General features: G+C 37.2%; 1 protein-coding gene across 1 annotated transcript; it reads right to left on the bottom strand.

The window, feature by feature from the left end:
• Positions 1–1,331: 1,331 nt before the first annotated feature.
• Positions 1,332–18,329, bottom strand: LOC128869252 (uncharacterized). Its single transcript, XM_054111787.1, has 3 exons — positions 18,156–18,329; positions 17,912–18,084; positions 1,332–2,209 (listed from the first exon to the last, which is right to left on the bottom strand). The coding sequence occupies exons 1-3, from the start codon at positions 18,273–18,275 to the stop codon at positions 1,693–1,695; spliced, it is 810 nt and encodes a 269-aa protein (XP_053967762.1). The 5' UTR covers positions 18,276–18,329; the 3' UTR covers positions 1,332–1,692.
• Positions 18,330–19,227: the final 898 nt, after the last annotated feature.

The raw sequence follows: 19,227 nt of genomic DNA on the forward strand, positions 1-19,227 counted from the left end.
ATTTACAAAACTTCGAGTCGCAATTACTCAATAAGCCATGTAGTTTTCATTGTTGTCGAGTTTAGATTGGCATCTTCTTCATGCTTTGAACAAGCTTTTCTGCGTAGCTCGTCGACAAACAGGTCTAGATTTTGCGAACTTGACGCAGAAGTTGCTTGAAATCATGGACTGGCCTTCCGACAAGATGCGTTTTCATAGTTCTCCACACATTTTCAAAGGGGTTGGCGTCTGGGGACTGGGAAGGCCAGTCCAAAACTGTGACATAATTTTCCTGTTTTGTTGTTTCTCAATGTGTTTTTCTGAGAGCTGTGGTTTTGATGACGTGGGACGGTAGGATATGTTCGGCTCCTTCAGTCGACGTTCGATGGTGTTGATACTCACATCTATTCCCTTTCTAGGAGCAACTGATTGTGCTTGGCGTAGTCAGAAAGAAGGGAGAGTTGAACAATCACTTTATCCTGTTTTTTTGTCGCCACTCGCTTCAAGCCGCGCTCGGAAAAGTCATCAACATTTTTGTCCATCTTATACCGCTGATTCCATATCACAACAACCTTTTTTGATTTTTTAATTACTTTTTTAGCCGCGGCGTAAGATAATTTCGGACCCTTCGAATGCGTGCATAAAAATACCGCCTGGAAACGCTTCGCGTACTTCTCACTCATTTTTGTTTGGTTGCGTTTACGGGAAAGTTTCGAACGACACTAGCCTAAGTTAGCATTGGTATCGTAGCCCTTGAGTGGGACTATTATGTAGCAAAAAGCAGAACGAAATATATATTGAAGTTACAAGAAAACAACCGGTTATTTTCTTCTGACACAGACCGTAGATTAAAAAAATGCATGCATTTTAATTTAATACAACGCTTGTATCATATACTTTAACAATGTATAAAATTATATAATAATATATAAAATGTTTCTTGCTAAGCAAGGTTAATGATTTTGTGTAATGAATTTCACTGGGACTTCTTACTGAATGTCCTTTTTTGAATTGTAACTAGAAGTAATAGTGAATGTTATTTTTAAATCACAGATTGAATGTAATAAATGGAGTGAAAAAAAGAAACCATAACAGTGGAAGGTGATAAGAATTTATCAGGACGCACACCGGGGCTCGAGATTAAGCGCTACAAAAAAGGTAGAGAATTATATTGTAATACAAACCTCTTTAACAGACTAGATGTAGCACATTTTCTAATGCAGCTCCAACATACTGATCAACGGATTCAAAAACCACCCGACCTACTCCATTTTTTCATTGCCAAAAAAATATCAGCTAAGAAAGTGGGTTGAACACGAGCTCTGATCATTCTCCAACTTTATTAATATTTCACGAAAATGTGCTCGTCAATAAATTGCAATTAAAATCAGCATTCATTCAAAGAAACTACATTTTAAAACATAGGTACCTCCGAAGCTGTTTTACTTTTGATATGTCAGTTTTCGTTTATTTATTTTGTAAACCATAATTATATCCATTAAAAATTAATTTTAATGTAATTTAAAGTATTGTATATGAGCACACCGTACAAAGCTCTCTTCTTCTTGTCTTAAATTAAATTTATATAACAACGAGACGAGCGCGTGTGTTTGGATATAAATTCGGAGATATTATTCAAAGTGAGTAACCCATTAAGTTTGATTGGTCCAATAGAAAGTGTATATTTTTTCTACTACATTATTTCCGAGAACTTTAGCCTTTTACCTTTGGGCCATCGTTTGATAAAATTGTGTTATTGTTTTGTTCACCTTCACATTCGGTTCTCTGTTCACATGTGTTCTCGTCACCAAGTACAGAACTTGTGTTCTTTTCAGTATTTGCTTCTTCCGACATATATTTTATTTGTGTCCCCTTTGGTCGTAATGCTTCAGAATCCACAAATGAAATATATTGATTTTCACCTTTTGCAGATATGTGCGATGTTGTATATACCTGAGGGTTCTTCTGACCATTTTTCAAGGGATTAAAGCACCTTTTATCGGGATTATTTAGAAAGTTCTCTTGACTAGGCATAAAAGGTACGATCCCAGGTGTTTGTGTACCACCGCTGCTGCTGTTGACATCTGATTGTTGCGCTGCATATGACAAAAGATGGTGATTATGATTGTGCAAATATCGATGTTGTTGACGGTATAATTGGTGTTGCTGTTGGGAGATATAATTCTGATGTGGATAAGCATGATATGCCGTCAGCTGATGCTCGTGCAATCTGTATAGATTAAATTATCCAAAAATATGTGAATAGAGTAGATAATATAATAACTATAGAGTAGATAATATAATAACTATAAAAACCATGTTGTAGTTTTTTACGAACAAGTTTTATGTTATAACATAGATATTGTGCATGTATAACTTTTACTACAAGTTGTTGAGTTTAGTGGAATAATCTGAGTATCTAGAGAGTATAACGTAGAACAGGAATCTTAGTATGGGACGAAAAGTGAGAATGATATACAGACAAGTGGTAAAGGTAAGGCAAAATCGGGTAGGCAGGCAGATCGCAAACAAATATATATTCAATAAAGTTTTACTTATAAAACGTCACTCTTTCCGGGGTACCCGAAATAATTGGTTGTAAGTCGTAAGGCAATATTCTTAAGCGTTACTTCTTTAGTTTACACATTTATATATGAATATAATTTTCTTACGTTAAAATTCAAATAAATCACTTACAATAACTCTCTGAGTTCGATCAGTGAATTGTCGAATAAAAGACATACATTAATAGCAACGTATTTGCTTTTCTTTATTTTCAACTTTTTACTTCTAAATGTAAACGTTCACCTTCAGACTAAATCACTCTATTACTTTTCGTTCATTCGCTTACACGATTAACTTACTATTGAATACCCTATGCGCATGCACCTCTGCTTATATATATGTGTTTAATAACTATCGCAATTTCTAGATCTGGCAATTCGTATCTTCTGATGAATTCTGTTGTAGCAGCAGTTTACTAGTCACCTGTGGTCTTCGGCTAACTCATCTAGCACTAGGCCCTGAAAGCGTGATCTGTCTCGCTATCTGCTGTCGCAAGCAAGTCTAATTCGCGAAACTTCACGATTGCAACACGGGCCTCCGCTAAGTCTGATCATCCCGATTAGACACTAAAACTTTCGATTTAAATGAAGCTAGCCTTTCCAGATGCTCTACTTCTACAGTTTTGCATTACTGTATTCGATACACCACATCATTTAATCTTTTAATCACCTTGTATGGACCCTCCCAGGACGCTTGCAGTTTTGGAGAAATCCCTTTCTTTCTTTGTCTATCATTTGGATTTCTCTCTGCTTACGCCCCGCACAATTTCGAATTCATTCTGCAACTGATTCCCTGCGATTCACCCAGAAACACCGCTCCTTAATCTTTCCCAGTGTCTTAGTAATTCCCAGATGACTTCCACTTGGACTATTGTGGAGTTCCTCTAATACGGATATAATTCCGGATTTAGGAACTATAATCATATTACTGAAATCTTCGCCTTCGCTTTCCCTTACGCGGTGCAGAATTTCGTCAATGACTTTAAGGCTGTTTCACTGGCCATGGGACTTTCATTCGACATTTCAGTTTAGGATGGTCTCTTTCCAGCGACTTTCGCTTCCTTGATCTTTTTCAGGTCACTATCACTCAATTGACTTTTCTTTATCGCACTTGGTTTTACCTTGGGTCAATCCTTAATATTGATATCACCAGGTCGCCGAGGTAGTGAATAAGTCTCACCATGGTGTTTACCTTCACGATGCTCAAAATGGTTTTCTCCACCGTCTTCGATCTTCTCAACGAAGGCTGAACATTTATCTTTGACGAAAACATTCGGCTGACATATGTGATATCTGCGGTGACATTTCCGCTGATACGTGCGCCGATATTTTCAATGACATTTGTGGTATTTTCGCTTCCATTTCCAAAGACCGCGATGACATTTACGATAACTGCGATGACATTTGCGATGACGTGAGCGACAATCTAGCCATAATCACTGTCATGTCAATACCTGGTGAACGTCCTGGAGGCTCTGACTTTTCTTCCATTTTTGTCGATGACTCCTCAGCTTCTGTCTGGAACACATGTTCGTCTACATCGAAGTCCTCTGCCTCGCTCAGCCGTACTTGTACCTTTCCCTCGTTTCCTGTAGTTAACAAGCCACGCTGTTCCAATTCTTTCTTAAGCTGCTGAACTTTGAGTTCGCTCAATTTTGCCATTTTCACGATCCTGTTATTGTGACTTTATTCAACAATCCCATTTCTGACACCAATTGTTACGAATTTTCTTATGTTCAAATTCAAATAAATCTCTTAAAATAACTCTGTGAGTTCGATCACTGGATTGTTGCATAAAAGGCATAATGTAATGGCAACACATTTACTTTTTTTATTTCCAACACTCCAACACTAAATGTACATCCTCACCTTAAGACTTAATCATTCTATTACTTTTGTTTACTCGCTTACACGATTAACATTCTATTGAATACCTTAAGCGCATGCACCTCTGCTTATATAAGCTAACGCAACAGTTCACACACCTCAACCAAAATATGATAGTAACCCAACACCCCACATGCGCAACGTTTTAACTAATGCAACAGTTCACACACCTCAACCAAAGTATGACGGTAACCCAACACTCCACACGCGCAACGCTTTTGAAGAGATACCAGAGCAGCGATTGGCGTTTCCGTGGGAAACGCCTATTCAGCAAAGAATGGGTCACGTTGCTGGCACACGGGCTTAGCTTTAGTATTAGAACTAAGAATAATTTTTAAGTCAGTTGTAAATTAAGTTTCAACAAATAAAGACCGTTCACCGGATAAAAATTGTTTTTTTTAAAACAACCGTGACCGGGTAAATTAACTGGCGCCCAACGTGGGGCCCAGTCGCAAGTGCTAAAACGAAGGAAAATTTCCAAGGCCCCTAAGTAGTGGCGGAATATCCTTCGACGCGAGTGAAAAAAAGAATACAGTTCTAAAGGCCCCTCAAGCAGTGGTGGAACAATCTTCAACACTTCAGCACCAAAAATAGCAGTAGGCGACTGGGCAGCCACAACCTGGAGGAACGCTTCAGTCGGTGGACACAAAGCGTGTGGGGATACAGGACCCGGAGTCATCGCGGGAAGAACCCTCAGAACAAAACGGATAAGTCCTGCCCGTCACCTCACAGGATGGAGATCTATTTATTTGTGTAAGTCTTTAAGTTCAATATAGTTTGTAAGTTTAAGAAAATCAATGTAGTTAAACAACAAGTGAAGAAAAATCAAGAGAAATTTCATATAAGAAAAAAAATTCCAAAAAGAGAAATTTTTTAAGAAAATCAATGTAGTTAAACAACAAGAGAAGAAAAATCAAGAGAAATTTCATATAAGAAAAAAAATTCCAAAAAGAGAAATTTTTTAAGAAAATCAATGTAGTTAAACAAAAAGTGAAGAAAAATCAAGAGAAATTTTATATAAGAAAAAAATTCCAAAAAGAGAAATTTTGTAAGAAAATTAACGCAACAAAAGTGAAGAAAAAATCAAGAGAAACTTTATATAAGGAAAAAATTCTAAAAAGAGAAATTTTGTAAGAAAATTAACGCAACTAAACAAAAAGTGAAAAAAAAAAATCAAGAGAAATTTTATTTAAAAAAAGAAATCCAACATGCCTGACGACAACATATCTTCGATACTCCGACCTTCCGTGCTGAACACTGGCACCGCGGCCAGCAGCAGTGCAATGACAGGATTAGAAGAGACAATCCGTAGGGTAGTAAAAAATATTTTTGAAAGTGAAGGACAGAAGCTAGTGAACAATATAGTGAACCCTAACTATGAATTCCTTAATTTGAGGGACGAACCCGTAGTTGCACAAGGAACCACAGATTCGGACCGTGTCCCAGAAATAGCTAGGACAATAAGAGAATTTTCAGGAAATCCAAGTGAGTTTAGCTCCTGGAAAAAAAGTATAGAGAGACTTTTAGAATACTATGGTCAGTATCAGGGGACTCCGAGATATTTCGGGATACTTATGACAATAAGGAACAAAATTGTAGGTCATGCAGACGAAGTTTTGGAATCTTACAATATTCCATTAAATTGGACGGCTATTCGCTCCTGTTTAACTTGGCACTATGCTGATAAACGAGATCTAAAAACTCTCGAGTACCAACTTTGTAGTTTGGTTCAGGGACGTTTACAGATTCGGGATTTTTATCAACTAGTTTATTCCCACCTGTCCTTGATATTGAACAAAATATCTTGTATGGAGGAGAGCCCAGAAGCTATAAGAGTCTTAACGAACATGTATAGAGAAAAAGCTCGAGATGCCTTCATAAATGGACTCAACGGCGATATGCCAAGGCTTCTAGCGGTAAAGGAACCAAAGGACCTCCCACATTCACTTCATCTATGTGAAATCCTCGAAAACCAAGTAAACTTTTCCCCTCATAATAGGTCAAACAGACAGGCACCTCCAACACCTGTAAAGTTAAATGGACAAAGGAATATGCCTCTAAATACGCGAGCATCCTACCATGTTCCTCGGCCATATTACCCACAACAAACCCCTCCACCTCTAGCACCCAGAAATATGTCACAGTACTACCAAAGGACTTCTCCTGTTCAATTTGGTTGGAATACACAACGAACTTCTCAACAGTATCCTACATCCTTTCAACCGCCAACTCAACCATGGCTTTCTCAACCTTACCCTCAGGTCAGAAATACATTCACACCCCCTCGCCCAATAGCTCCAAAACCATTACCGAGACCGGAACCCATGGAAATTGATCGTTCCATGCAATCTAAGGCAATTAATTACATGAATAGACCAGGACCAAGTAAACCAGCTGAAAAGAGGCCATCCAACACTTCTCATCAAATACCATACAAGTTTCAGAGGAACTTTCATATTGAAAGTGAACGGCAACAACAGGAAGTCCAACAGGAAGGATACGAACAAGAATGTATACCTACAATGGACGAATATGAGACGGCATTGAATCATGGATATAATCCGCAGTTGTCTCAGGAACATGAAACCTCAGCTGACTTTACGGATATACATTTTTTAGAATGACGTGTTCTTCGTTACCGTACATAGAGTGTCGGACGAAGAACGGAAAAATCATTAAGATATTACTAGATACTGGTTCTAGTAAGAATTATATTCAGCCAAATCTTGTTTTAAAGCCTCTTCTTAATGAACAACCCTTCTTCGCAAACTCCATAGCCGGAAAAATAGAAATCACCCATCACACCTTGGTAAATCTTTTCGGGAAAAATGATACAAATTTAAAATTCTTCCTACTCCCAACATTAAATTCTTTCCACGGAATTCTTGGTAACGATAGTCTAAGAGACTTGTCTGCTATTATAAATATCCACGATAATACACTAAAAATTGGTAACAATACAGTTATTAAAATTAAACAAAAATTCTCAGCGGACGTTAATAAAATTGATATTAGGACTGAACACATGACATTGCAGCAGAAAAATGACATAAATTATTTAACTAGAAAATATTCCAAATTATTTTCGGAACCCAATGCAAAGCTTACCTATACCACCACAGTAGTTGGGGAAATTAAAACTCTTTCGGACAGCCCAATTTATTCCAAATATTATCCCTATCCTTTAGCTATGAGAGACTTTGTAACCCAAGAGATTGAAACCTTACTAAGAGATGGAATCATTAGACGATCAAGATCTGCATACAATTCACCTATTTGGGTAGTACCCAAAAAACTAGACGCCTCCGGACAGAAAAAATATAGACTTGTTATCGATTACCGAAAATTGAACGCAGTGACAGTAGCGGACAAATACCCTATACCTGAAATAAATGAAATAATCTCGCAACTAGGAAGTAGCCAATTTTTCTCTGTTCTCGACCTCAAAAGCGGCTTCCACCAAATTCCTTTGAAGGAATCCGACATGGAAAAGACAGCTTTTTCAGTCAATAATGGGAAGTATGAATTTACAAGACTCCCATTCGGCTTGAAAAATGCACCAGCCATTTTCCAGCGTGCCCTTGATGACATACTTAGGGATCACATTGGAAAAATCTGTTATGTCTATATAGACGACATAATAGTACTTGGTAAGGACGAACGTAGCCACTTAGAGAACTTAGAAACCATTTTCCGAACACTCGAAAACGCTCGAATGAAAGTACAGTTGGATAAGTGTGAAATTTTTAAGGACGAAGTAGAGTTTCTAGGAGTAGTAATATCACGTAGTGGTATTAAGACAAATCCTAATAAAGTAAAAGCCATCCAGGATTTCCCTTACCCCAGGACGTTGAAAGATCTGAGATCATTCCTTGGATTATCAGGTTACTACCGACGATTTATACGAGACTACGCTAAATTAGCAAGACCACTGACCGGACGAGCTTCAAAAACTAGCTCCAGTAAAAAGTTAATCACGCTGAATAATAATGCCAAGCAAGCTTTCCACCAAATTAAAACTTCATTAATATCTGAGGAAGTTATACTCACATACCCAGATTTCAAAAAGGAATTCCATCTGACAACCGACGCATCAAACTACGCGTTAGGTGCTGTTTTAGAACAATCCGGTAAACCTATTACGTTCATATCTAGATCCTTATCAAAGACAGAAGAGAATTACGCCGCCAATGAGAAGGAAATGTTGGCGATAATTTGGGCGTTGAACACGGAATTATCTCTACGGTTCAGCCAAAGTAATAATTTACACCGACCACCAACCCCTTACGTTTGCTTTAAGCAATAAAAATCATAACGCAAAAATGAAAAGATGGAAATGCATTTTAGAAGAGTATAACTATGAAATCTACTATAAACCTGGCAAAACTAATGTCGTTGCAGACGCTCTTTCAAGACCACCTAAATCTGAGGTAAATACCCTCACGACAACCGACCATAGTGACGAAAGCTCTGCTCATATCCTCATACCTGCTACAGAAGCCCCAATAAACGCATTTAAGAATCAGTTATTTTTATTAATCGGACATGAAAACAACTACACTTTTGAACTGCCTTTCCCCAGTTTTCACAGACATACTATAACCAAAACTCACTATTCCACCCAGGACTTAATAGACATTTTTAAACAACGTTTAGACCCAGCTCTTGTTAACGGACTCTACACAACAGAAAATATTATGGGTAAAATTCAAGAAATGTATCCACTACATTTCAGAAACATTAAAATCTGTTTTACACAAACTTTATTACAGGATATCACAAACGAAACCGAACAAGAAGAAATAATACTAACTGAGCACCAACGAGCTCATAGAAATAGCCGTGAGAATAAAACTCAAATTCTAAAAAAATACTATTTCCCTAGCATGAACTCCAAAATAGAGAAAAAGGTCAAACAGTGCTCAACTTGCCTTCAGCAAAAATACGATAGACACCCCCCAAAGCCAGAAATCCAAGCCACCCCGATTCCACAAAACCCTGGAGAAATCGTCCATATAGACATTTACTCCACAGAAAAAAGGTTCATTCTCACTTCTGTTGACAAATATTCCAAATACGCACAAGTAAAAATAATCCCATCCCGAGCAGTAGAGCACATAAAGGATCCAATACGTGAGCTAATGATTGCATTTGGAATTCCCAAACTTGTTGTAATTGACAATGAGAAATCACTGAACTCCGCCTCAATTTCATCACTATTGAAGGATCAAATGAACATCGAAGTATATGTTACACCGCCTTACGCTAGCACGACAAACGGACAAGTGGAGAGATTTCACTCTACTCTCTCTGAAATTATGAGATGCTTAAAATCCGACAACAATAGTCTGACTTTCGAGGAACTACTTTTTAAATCTGTTAAAGAATACAACTCGACAATTCATTCAACCACCAAGAAAAAACCCTTAGAAACATTTTTCGGTACCAGAGTTACCACAGACCCCCAAGAGTTAGAAAGACATAGACAACAAAATATAGAATTACTTACAAAGAAGCAAATAAAGGACCTTGGCTATCACAATAAAAACAGAAAAAAAACGAAAGATTACTCCGTAGGTGAAGAGATATTTGTCAAAATAAATAAAAGATTAGGCTCTAAACTATCATCAAGATACAAGAAGGAAATAGTTGCAGAAAATAATAGGACTACAGTCAAAACCCAATCAGGCCGAACTGTTCACAAAAGTAATATTAGAAGTTAGCCTTACCACCCAAAGCGTACTTGGTTCACCAGGCTTCATAACAAGAAGAAAAATCACCAGAAGAAAAAAAAACAGGAAAAAAAAAAAAAGAAAAAGAAAAAGAAAAGGACAAAGAAAAAAATATATTTTAATTATAGAAAATTAAAGCTTGAACTGAATTTCTTCATATTAATTTAAATTCCCATCCATCGAATTAAATTAATTTCAAGAAATGAAACCAAATTTAGTTCTATTAAATTGAATTAATTTTGATACAATTAAAATCAAAGGAATTTTAATATGATTAGATTCAATTTGAAAATAATTAATGTAATCTTTAGTGAATAAGAAAATCGAGTAAAATGCCATAGGCGTTCGATCATTAGATAATAGGAAAAATCGAGTAAAATGCCATAGGCGTTCGATCATTAGATAATAGGAAAAATCGAGTAAAATGCCATAGGCGTTCGATCATTAGATAATAGGAAAAATCGAGTAAAATGCCATGGGCGTTCGATCGTTAGATAATAGGAAAAATCGAGTAAAATGCCATAGGCGTTCGATCATTAGATAATAAGAAAAATCGTTATAAATGCCATAGGCCAACGATACAAATTTAAAAATTAGATAAATAACTATAGGTCCATAATTACAACCTTTTTACAGTACCCTTGCCGCCATGGCTTACGCAGAAACACAAATCCTAGATTATACGAACGCACAGCTTATAACCTTGAAGGACGGAACAGCAAGAATACAGGAAGGAACATTTAAAATTATTCATATAATAGACACGAGACAGTACGACAACTTAACGAAAGAACTTGAAAATACTATCGCACAAAATATCCAAATCAACCATCCATTACATCCTTTCCTTAACCACGAGATAATCCAAATTCGCACACTTCTTTCAAAACTCACCCCTCGAATTAAAACTAAACGTTCATTAGATTTTATAGGCACAGCATGGAAATGGATTGCTGGTAACCCAGACCACCATGACTTAGAAATAATTAATAAAAATATTGGAAATCTACTAGAAAATAACGATAGACAAGTAATAATAAACAAAAAATTTTTAGATAAAATAAATGAAGCAAGTAATAACACAAATGAAATACTGAAAAGCTTAAAAAATAATGAAAATGTAAAATTAGAACTAGGTCTTAAAATTAAATATAAATTACAATTAATTAAGGAAGAGCTTATTAATATTGAATACGCCTTACATTGGGCAAAATCAAATATTGTTAATTCATTTATATTGTCGAATCTAGAAATAAGCACAATTGAAAAAATTATTGGAAAAGAAGAAATACCTTACATTAATATTGAAGAAGAACTAGAATTTACCGATATTAGAATAGCCTCAAATGGCACTTCTATAATTTATATTCTAAGCTTACCTACTACTAATAAAGAAACTTGTGAAAAAATAATACTCAAAGGAGTAAAAAAGGAAAATAAAATTAATAAAATTGATTATGAAAAAATAATAAAATGTAAAACGAAAATATACGGACTAAAAAAGGAATGTAGAGCATATAATAAAATAACAATTTGTAATGAAAAAGATTTTATAGAAATAAATAATAATAGCTGTATTAGTAATCTTATAAATAGTAGACGCCCAAATTGCACGCTTATCAACGCTGACCACATTAGCAACCTAGAAGAAGTACAACCCGGAATACTATTTTTGAACAATTATAATGGTTTAATCGAAATAGATGGCAAATCAATAGAACTGAATGGAACATTTATAATCCAGCACCACAACTCCACTATCAACGTGCAAAACAAAAAATTCTACGTACATGAAATGAGTAATTTACAACCTCTTCCACCTGTTCTACAAAAACGAAACCCGAAGACGCCATTCGAAGAAATATTATTGTTACACAAAAACACAAAGGTTAAAGCAAACAAACAGCTGATTGTGTGCTGTGTTCATTGCTGTGTTCATTGCATCATCTTATTCTTATACTCATATGTATATGCGTAAAATAAACTCGTTCATTCTCTTTTCTCATCTGTAAGCATAAACACACGACTTTTTATTTCCAAGAATAAGACTACAGGTTATGGGCCCAGCGCCTGTCTAACGCGTGAGAAATAAAATTGAAATTTTCCTGGAATATTGCGGCATTTAAGATGGAAGAAATTAAAATCAACAAGCTTGAAGTTGAGGACGGTTGGACCTTATGGAAGTTCCAGATAAAGGTGATGCTTAGAGCTGGTGGCCTATGGGAACTTGTAAGTGGAGCTGTAACGAAACCTGAAGCTGACGGTGAACCTAGAAAGCAATGGATAAAAGATGATGCAAAGGCGCAGAAAATTCTGGTCGTTTCAATGGGCGAAGCACCGCTGATGCATATTATAAATTGTGAAACTGCTGTTGCTATGTTTGCTACGCTGGAGAGCGTTTACGAGCAAAAGTCGGATACATCGATCCATTTGCTACAACAACAATTTTTTCAATACGTAAAAAGCGCCGAAGACAGCATTGCAATGCATATAGCGAAGTTGCAGAAGATTGCAAGGCAATTAGAAGATCTGGGTGAAAAAATCTCCGAGAATATGCTGGTAACAAAAATTCTAATGACATTGCCGGAGCAATATAATCATTTCTTTGCGGCGTGGGAAGCAACAGAGAAAAAGGACCGTACATTGAAAATGCTAACGGCACGCTTGTGTATGGAAGAATCTAGATTGGGTGTGCAGCCAAATGCACAAGGAGCGTTCGTAGCTAATCAAGTTAAAGGTAAAGGCGACAATAAGAAGAAAGGAAAATGTTTCATTTGCAAAAAGTTTGGTCATTGGAAACGAGACTGTCCAAATAGAGAAAGTGTTAAAAAATTAGCACATGGTAATGCTTTTGTAAGTGAGGTTATGTTTGTGCAATCGAACATATCACGTGAGAGCAGTTGGTACATGGACTCTGGTGCTAGCGATCACATGTCTTATCGCAAAGAGTGGTTCCATGATTATGTCAAGTTTGATACGCCAAAAGATGTTCGCATTGCGGATGGTTCCATAGTGCAAGCATATGGTAGGGGGGATATTCACGTTGAAGCTTATAATGGCAACGTCTGGAACGCAAAGTACTTGGCTGATGTGCTATATGTACCTGGTATTAAAATGAACTTATTTTCATCCAACGCATGTTTAGACAAAGGTTACTCGTTGATAGCGGAGGGCAACGATTGCTATTTTAAAAAACAAGGCAAAGTGTGCTTACAAGGTTTACGAGAAAATTCGAAACTGTTTAAGCTCTTATTGAAGGTTAGCGGCGTGGAAGCTCAGGCGAATTTTAGTGCGAAATCTGAGTCGCTGCAACTTTGGCATGAACGCATGTGTCATCAAGCTAAAGACCATGTAAAGAGCGTACTAACTCAACGAAGTATTTCTTTTAATAGCAATGATTTTTTTTGTGAGGGATGTGTATTCGGTAAACAGCATCGGATGCCATTCCATGAAAGCAAAAACAGAGCTAATTCGATAGGTAAGCTTGTTCACACTGATTTATGCGGCCCTATGCAAGAGATTTCATATGGTGGTGCGCGCTATATGTTGCTATTTCGTGATGATTTTTCAAATTATCGATGTGTCTATTGCATAAAGTCAAAAGCAGATGTTGCATTGTTTGTTGAACGGTTTTTAGATAAGGCTGAGGCAGAAACAGGAAAGCGAGTACAGTGCATCCGTTCCGATAACGGACTAGAGTTCGTCAACAAAGACGTGGCAGAAATATTCAGTAGAAGAAAAGTGGTTCATCAAAAATCAACACCATATACTCCAGAACACAATGGCCGCGCAGAAAGAGACATGAGAACAATTATCGAAGGTGCACGGTCTATGATTCACGCCAAAGAATTGAGCCTGAAATACTGGGGTGAAGCAGTGAACAATATCGTGTACACTCTTAATCGGAGTGGTAAATGTCAAGTGGATGGTAAATCACCATTTGAATTGTGGTTTAATAAACAGGCTGACTTGTCTGTACTTCGAGTTTTTGGATCGGAGGCTTTTGTGCATATACCACAGGAAAAGCGAAGAAAACTTAATGCGAAATCCAAGAAAGGTGTGTTTGTAGGCTACGAGGAAAACTGCAAGGGCTATAGGGTTTGGATACCTAACGAAAGAAAAATTGAAGTATCAAGAGACGTTATAATCAAAGAAACCTGCAAAGAAGCCGCATATGTGCATGAAGAACACGTTGAAGCAGTGGAAGAACCAACTACGAATGCTAACAAACCAGAAACCATAACTGAAAGCTGTGGCAATCACGATAGCGAAGATGCAACCAATCAACCGCAGATACGTAGGATCATGACACGTTCGCAAAGAGGAGATATTGAAAGTAAAGCTGCACTAAGCTATGCGTATATTGCTGAAGCAGATGAGCCGGATTGCTATGTGAAAGCAGTGTCTAGTAACCATTGTGCGCAGTGGAAGCGTGCCATGGATGAGGAGTTTTCATCGTTAATAACAAACCAAACCTGGTCCCTGGTAAGTTTGCCTACAGGTAGAACAGCGATTTCTAACAAATGGGTCTACAAAATCAAGCGTGGAAAGGAAGGTGAAATCGAACGTTTTAAGGCGCGTTTAGTCGCTCGTGGCTTTACGCAAAAGTTTGGTACTGATTATTTCGAGACTTTTAGCCCTGTTGCCAAGTTTACGTCAATTAGAATGATTTTTGCCATGTCAGTTGAGCTTGACATGATTGTAAAGCAGTTTGATGTGAAGACAGCGTTTCTCTACGGAACTCTAAGCGAGGAGATTTATATGCATCAACCTACTGGTTACGAAGATGGAACTGACAAGGTGTGTAAGCTGAACAAAAGTCTTTATGGTTTAAAGCAGGCATCGAGATGTTGGAATCAGAAATTTACTCAGATGCTGGAGACTTGTAATCTAAAAGTCAGTGCAGAGGATCCATGCGTTTTTATCGGGAGTTTTAACAGTGCGAAATTAATTCTTGCAATTTATATTGACGATGGCATCATAGCAGCGCAATCAACAGAAGCACTTTGTAAGCTGATCGATTATCTCACGAAAGACTTCGACATTAAAGTTTTTGAGTCGATATTTTACCTGGGTATGGAAGTTGTCAGGAAATCTGGAAAAATATTTATTCGACAAAAAGCATACGCAACAAAAGTGTTGGAACGATTTGGAATGCTCGACGCCAAGCCCGTCACAACTCCAGCAGAAGGTGCTAATTTAAACACAGAAAGCAGTCAGCAAGTGCAGTACCCATATCGCGAAGCTGTTGGATCTCTTATGTATTTGTCTACAGTGACACGACCTGATCTAGCCTATGCGGTGTCGTATGCAAGTCGTTTTCTGGACACTTTTACCAGCGAACATATTGTCTTGATAAAGCGAATTTTCAGATATCTACGAGGGACTCTCAGAGAAGGTATTTTATTCAAGAAAATTAATAATTTGTCTTTGACCTGCTTCAGTGATTCGGACTTTGCTGGTGATTTGGGGACAAGGCGATCAACTGGAGGTTATGTAATCATGTTATGCGGCGGTCCTATTTCGTGGTCATCAAAAATTCAGCAAACAGTTGCACTCTCAACAACCGAAGCAGAGTACATGGCCGCTTGTGAGTCAGTAAAAGAACTAATTTGGGTTCGTCGATTATTGGAGGAACTGTCCGGAAATCGCACAGTACCAGAACTTTGTTTAGACAATCAAAGCGCAATTAAACTGGTGAAGAATCCACAATACCACAAGAGGACCAAACATATTGAGGTCAAATTTCATTTCATCAGAGAGGTGTATGAGAACAAAAGCTTCACGCTCAAGTACGTGCCAACAAATACACAGCTGGCGGATATTTTCACGAAGCCTCTAAAGAGTTCAAATTTCAATAATTTTAAGTCACTTCTGAAAGTTTGTTCATGTTTTGAAAATGAATAATCTGATCAATGAAAGTGGAAGTGTTACACAAAAACACAAAGGTTAAAGCAAACAAACAGCTGATTGTGTGCTGTGTTCATTGCTGTGTTCATTGCATCATCTTATTCTTATACTCATATGTATATGCGTAAAATAAACTCGTTCATTCTCTTTTCTCATCTGTAAGCATAAACACACGACTTTTTATTTCCAAGAATAAGACTACAATTATCCTTGCAGATGATGAAAGGTCTCCAAATACAAAATTTGAAGAAGCTGGAGACGATCAACAAAATCAATAAAGTGGGTTTAACCTCCAATACAGCACTCACAATATCCATAATAATAGCTGTCATACTAATCGCACTTAAAATTTCCGGAAAAAGAAAGCCGAAGGACTTTCAAAGGAATTGTAATAAACCAAACGCCCTTGGTACTCCTGAATCTACGGAGATGCGAACAGGGACGTCCGCACTTGAGGAGGGAGGAGCTAACGCAACAGTTCACACACCTCAACCAAAATATGATAGTAACCCAACACCCCACATGCGCAACGTTTTAACTAATGCAACAGTTCACACACCTCAACCAAAGTATGACGGTAACCCAACACTCCACACGCGCAACGCTTTTGAAGAGATACCAGAGCAGCGATTGGCGTTTCCGTGGGAAACGCCTATTCAGCAAAGAATGGGTCACGTTGCTGGCACACGGGCTTAGCTTTAGTATTAGAACTAAGAATAATTTTTAAGTCAGTTGTAAATTAAGTTTCAACAAATAAAGACCGTTCACCGGATAAAAATTGTTTTTTTTAAAACAACCGTGACCGGGTAAATTAACTTATATGTATATGCTCTTCTGGTGGGTTCTGTTGTACTAGTCACCTTTCGTCTTCGTCTAACTCATCTAGCGGTAGACCAAGAAAGCATGCTATGTCTCGCTATTGTTGCCAGTCGGTTCGCGAACTTCGCTATTCCATTAATATGATATATAATTGGCGTTTATATCCTTTGTTGGGTATTGTCCGAGCTTCTCATTTGTGGTGTGCATCTTGACGTTGTTCCACAATTGGGGAAACCTACAGTTTTATGGAACCTCGAATCGGCAAATGGTTTGTTTTTGAGCTAGAAATACACTTGGAGGTTTGCCTTTGCCCGCCGAGATGGGACCACTAATAGGAAAAACCGTTTGTATAATAAATCGGTATTTTGTGCCCTCAGCGGCCTTTGAACCCAACCACTACAGAAAGGTATTCACGCAAAATCCCATTCGAATACGGTGGCATATTTACTTACATATATGTATATATATATGTACATAATTGGCACTTACACCCTTTTTGGGTGTTTGGCAGAGCTCCTCCTCCTATTTTTGGTGTACCTCTTGAATGTGTTCCACAAATGTAGGGACCTATAGCTTTAAGCCAACTCCAAACGGCAGATATTTTTTATCAGAAGCTATTTCATGGCAGAAATATACTCGGAGGTTTGCCATTGCCTGCCGAGGGCGACAGCTATTAGAAAAAACTTTTTCTTCATATTGGTGTTTCACGGAGATTTGAACCTACGTTCTTTTTGAATTTCGAATGGTCACGCCCCATCCGGCTACGGCGGACGCCGTACATATATGTATGTATATATTATAGTGGCTTGGGAGGCAGTAAGCGATATAACGGGCCAATACTGTACAACACCGCTTTCTGCCCTAACGAGGCAAGTAAAAAGATCTTAATATGGTATGTATTTAGTTAGAAAGTTACCACGAGTTGCCATTAAAAGAAAAGCCAAACTAAAGAGATTTAGGGTAGCTTCTTTTAAATATCTTAAAATTTAAGCCAAAAAATTTCAGAATATAAGACCTTACCGCATATCCGTGTGATTCGGAGGATCCACTTGAGTCCTGTGCGATATGTGATTTAGAGGCAATTCAGCGGTCGTTGCAAAATGACGATAGCTTTCGTGTATGTGCCGGGATAGTATTGGATCGAGGTCTATTGACGTGGTACCTTCGGATGTATTAGTGGAAGTCCACATATTCTGCGGAAGTTGAATAGTACTTTTTTTACTTACATATTTTTATAATAGTTAAGTAGGATCAATGGGCGTACCTCTAATTTAGGCAAATATTTGTTCTTGCCATATGGTGGTGAAATCGGCTGAGATTCGTGGATTGTGTTCCTGTATGCATATTTGTTTGAAACAATGTCAGTATCTTTTTTAATCGACATTTCGGCTTCAAAATGCCGTTAAAGTGTTTTTATTTAACTTAAAGATCTTAAAGCATTTTGCTGTAACATTTAGAAAAAAAAATTTCGTTAAAAAAGTTCGGGGAAGAAATCAAAATTATCTAATTAGTAATAAGTAGTGCATATTGTGAAATACATAAAAGTATGTATGTAGAATATTGATGAAATAGAAGAGAGTTAAAGTCTTTTTTTAACAATTTTTAATATAAAACAGTTTAGTAAATGTAATAAACAAAATTTTAACCAATTTTCATTGGAAAAGGTGGAATTCAGTAAGTAATAAATTCTTTTATTTAAATATAAAATTACAAAATCCAACTTATTTAACCACACGCTACATTTACAACAAATTAAAAATTGTACTTACCAAGTTGTGTTAATTCCTGGAAGAAAAACCATACTCAAATAGTTTAGGCTTTTAACAAATTAAGTTAGAATACCCTTGTCAAGACGTTTTGAAAAATAAAGGTACTATTCATACTCGTATATATATATATTATTCGTACTTGAGTTCTTTGCACTCTACTGGAGCACCAAAAAAGTCGACGAAACTCGTATGGTGAATCACCATAAAAGGGTAAAGTGGCGAGCCCAGTGCTTAAATATCCCAACTTTATTTTCAAAATTAATACTCCATTCGAGGCTCCGTGCGCTACGAGATTTTAATCGATGCACGATACCTACATCTGCTTTAAATACACCTCCTAGAAAGTTATTATATGTGCCGGATTTTAGTCTGAAAGAATCATTGACCTACACAACAAATGCCAAGTGGAACATTCTGCATAACCGATTCGACTTTTTTTCACACGGTGATGACTTGAACTCACCACTGTATTTATACGATCCAGCGGTTTAGAATTATTCAATTGAGGCTATCTCAAGTCCCAAATTTAAGCAATTAAGTGGCAAAGGTAGAGCGTTCCTTTTTAAT

Source organism: Anastrepha ludens, chromosome X (assembly GCF_028408465.1).
Source record: "Anastrepha ludens isolate Willacy chromosome X, idAnaLude1.1, whole genome shotgun sequence".
Lineage (NCBI taxonomy): Eukaryota > Metazoa > Arthropoda > Insecta > Diptera > Tephritidae > Anastrepha > Anastrepha ludens.

What these genes read in the sequence shown, in the direction of transcription:
- LOC128869252 (XM_054111787.1), bottom strand. Translation starts at nt 18,275, where the DNA reads ATGTCGATTAAAAAAGATACTGACATTGTTTCAAACAAATATGCATAC. An exon ending in AATATTTGCCTAAATTAGAG is followed by an intron (nt 18,085 to 18,155) that starts GTACGCCCATTG and finishes CAACTTCCGCAG; the next exon opens with AATATGTGGACTTCCACTAA. An exon ending in CCGAATCACACGGATATGCG is followed by an intron (nt 2,210 to 17,911) that starts GTAAGGTCTTAT and finishes TAATCTATACAG; the next exon opens with ATTGCACGAGCATCAGCTGA.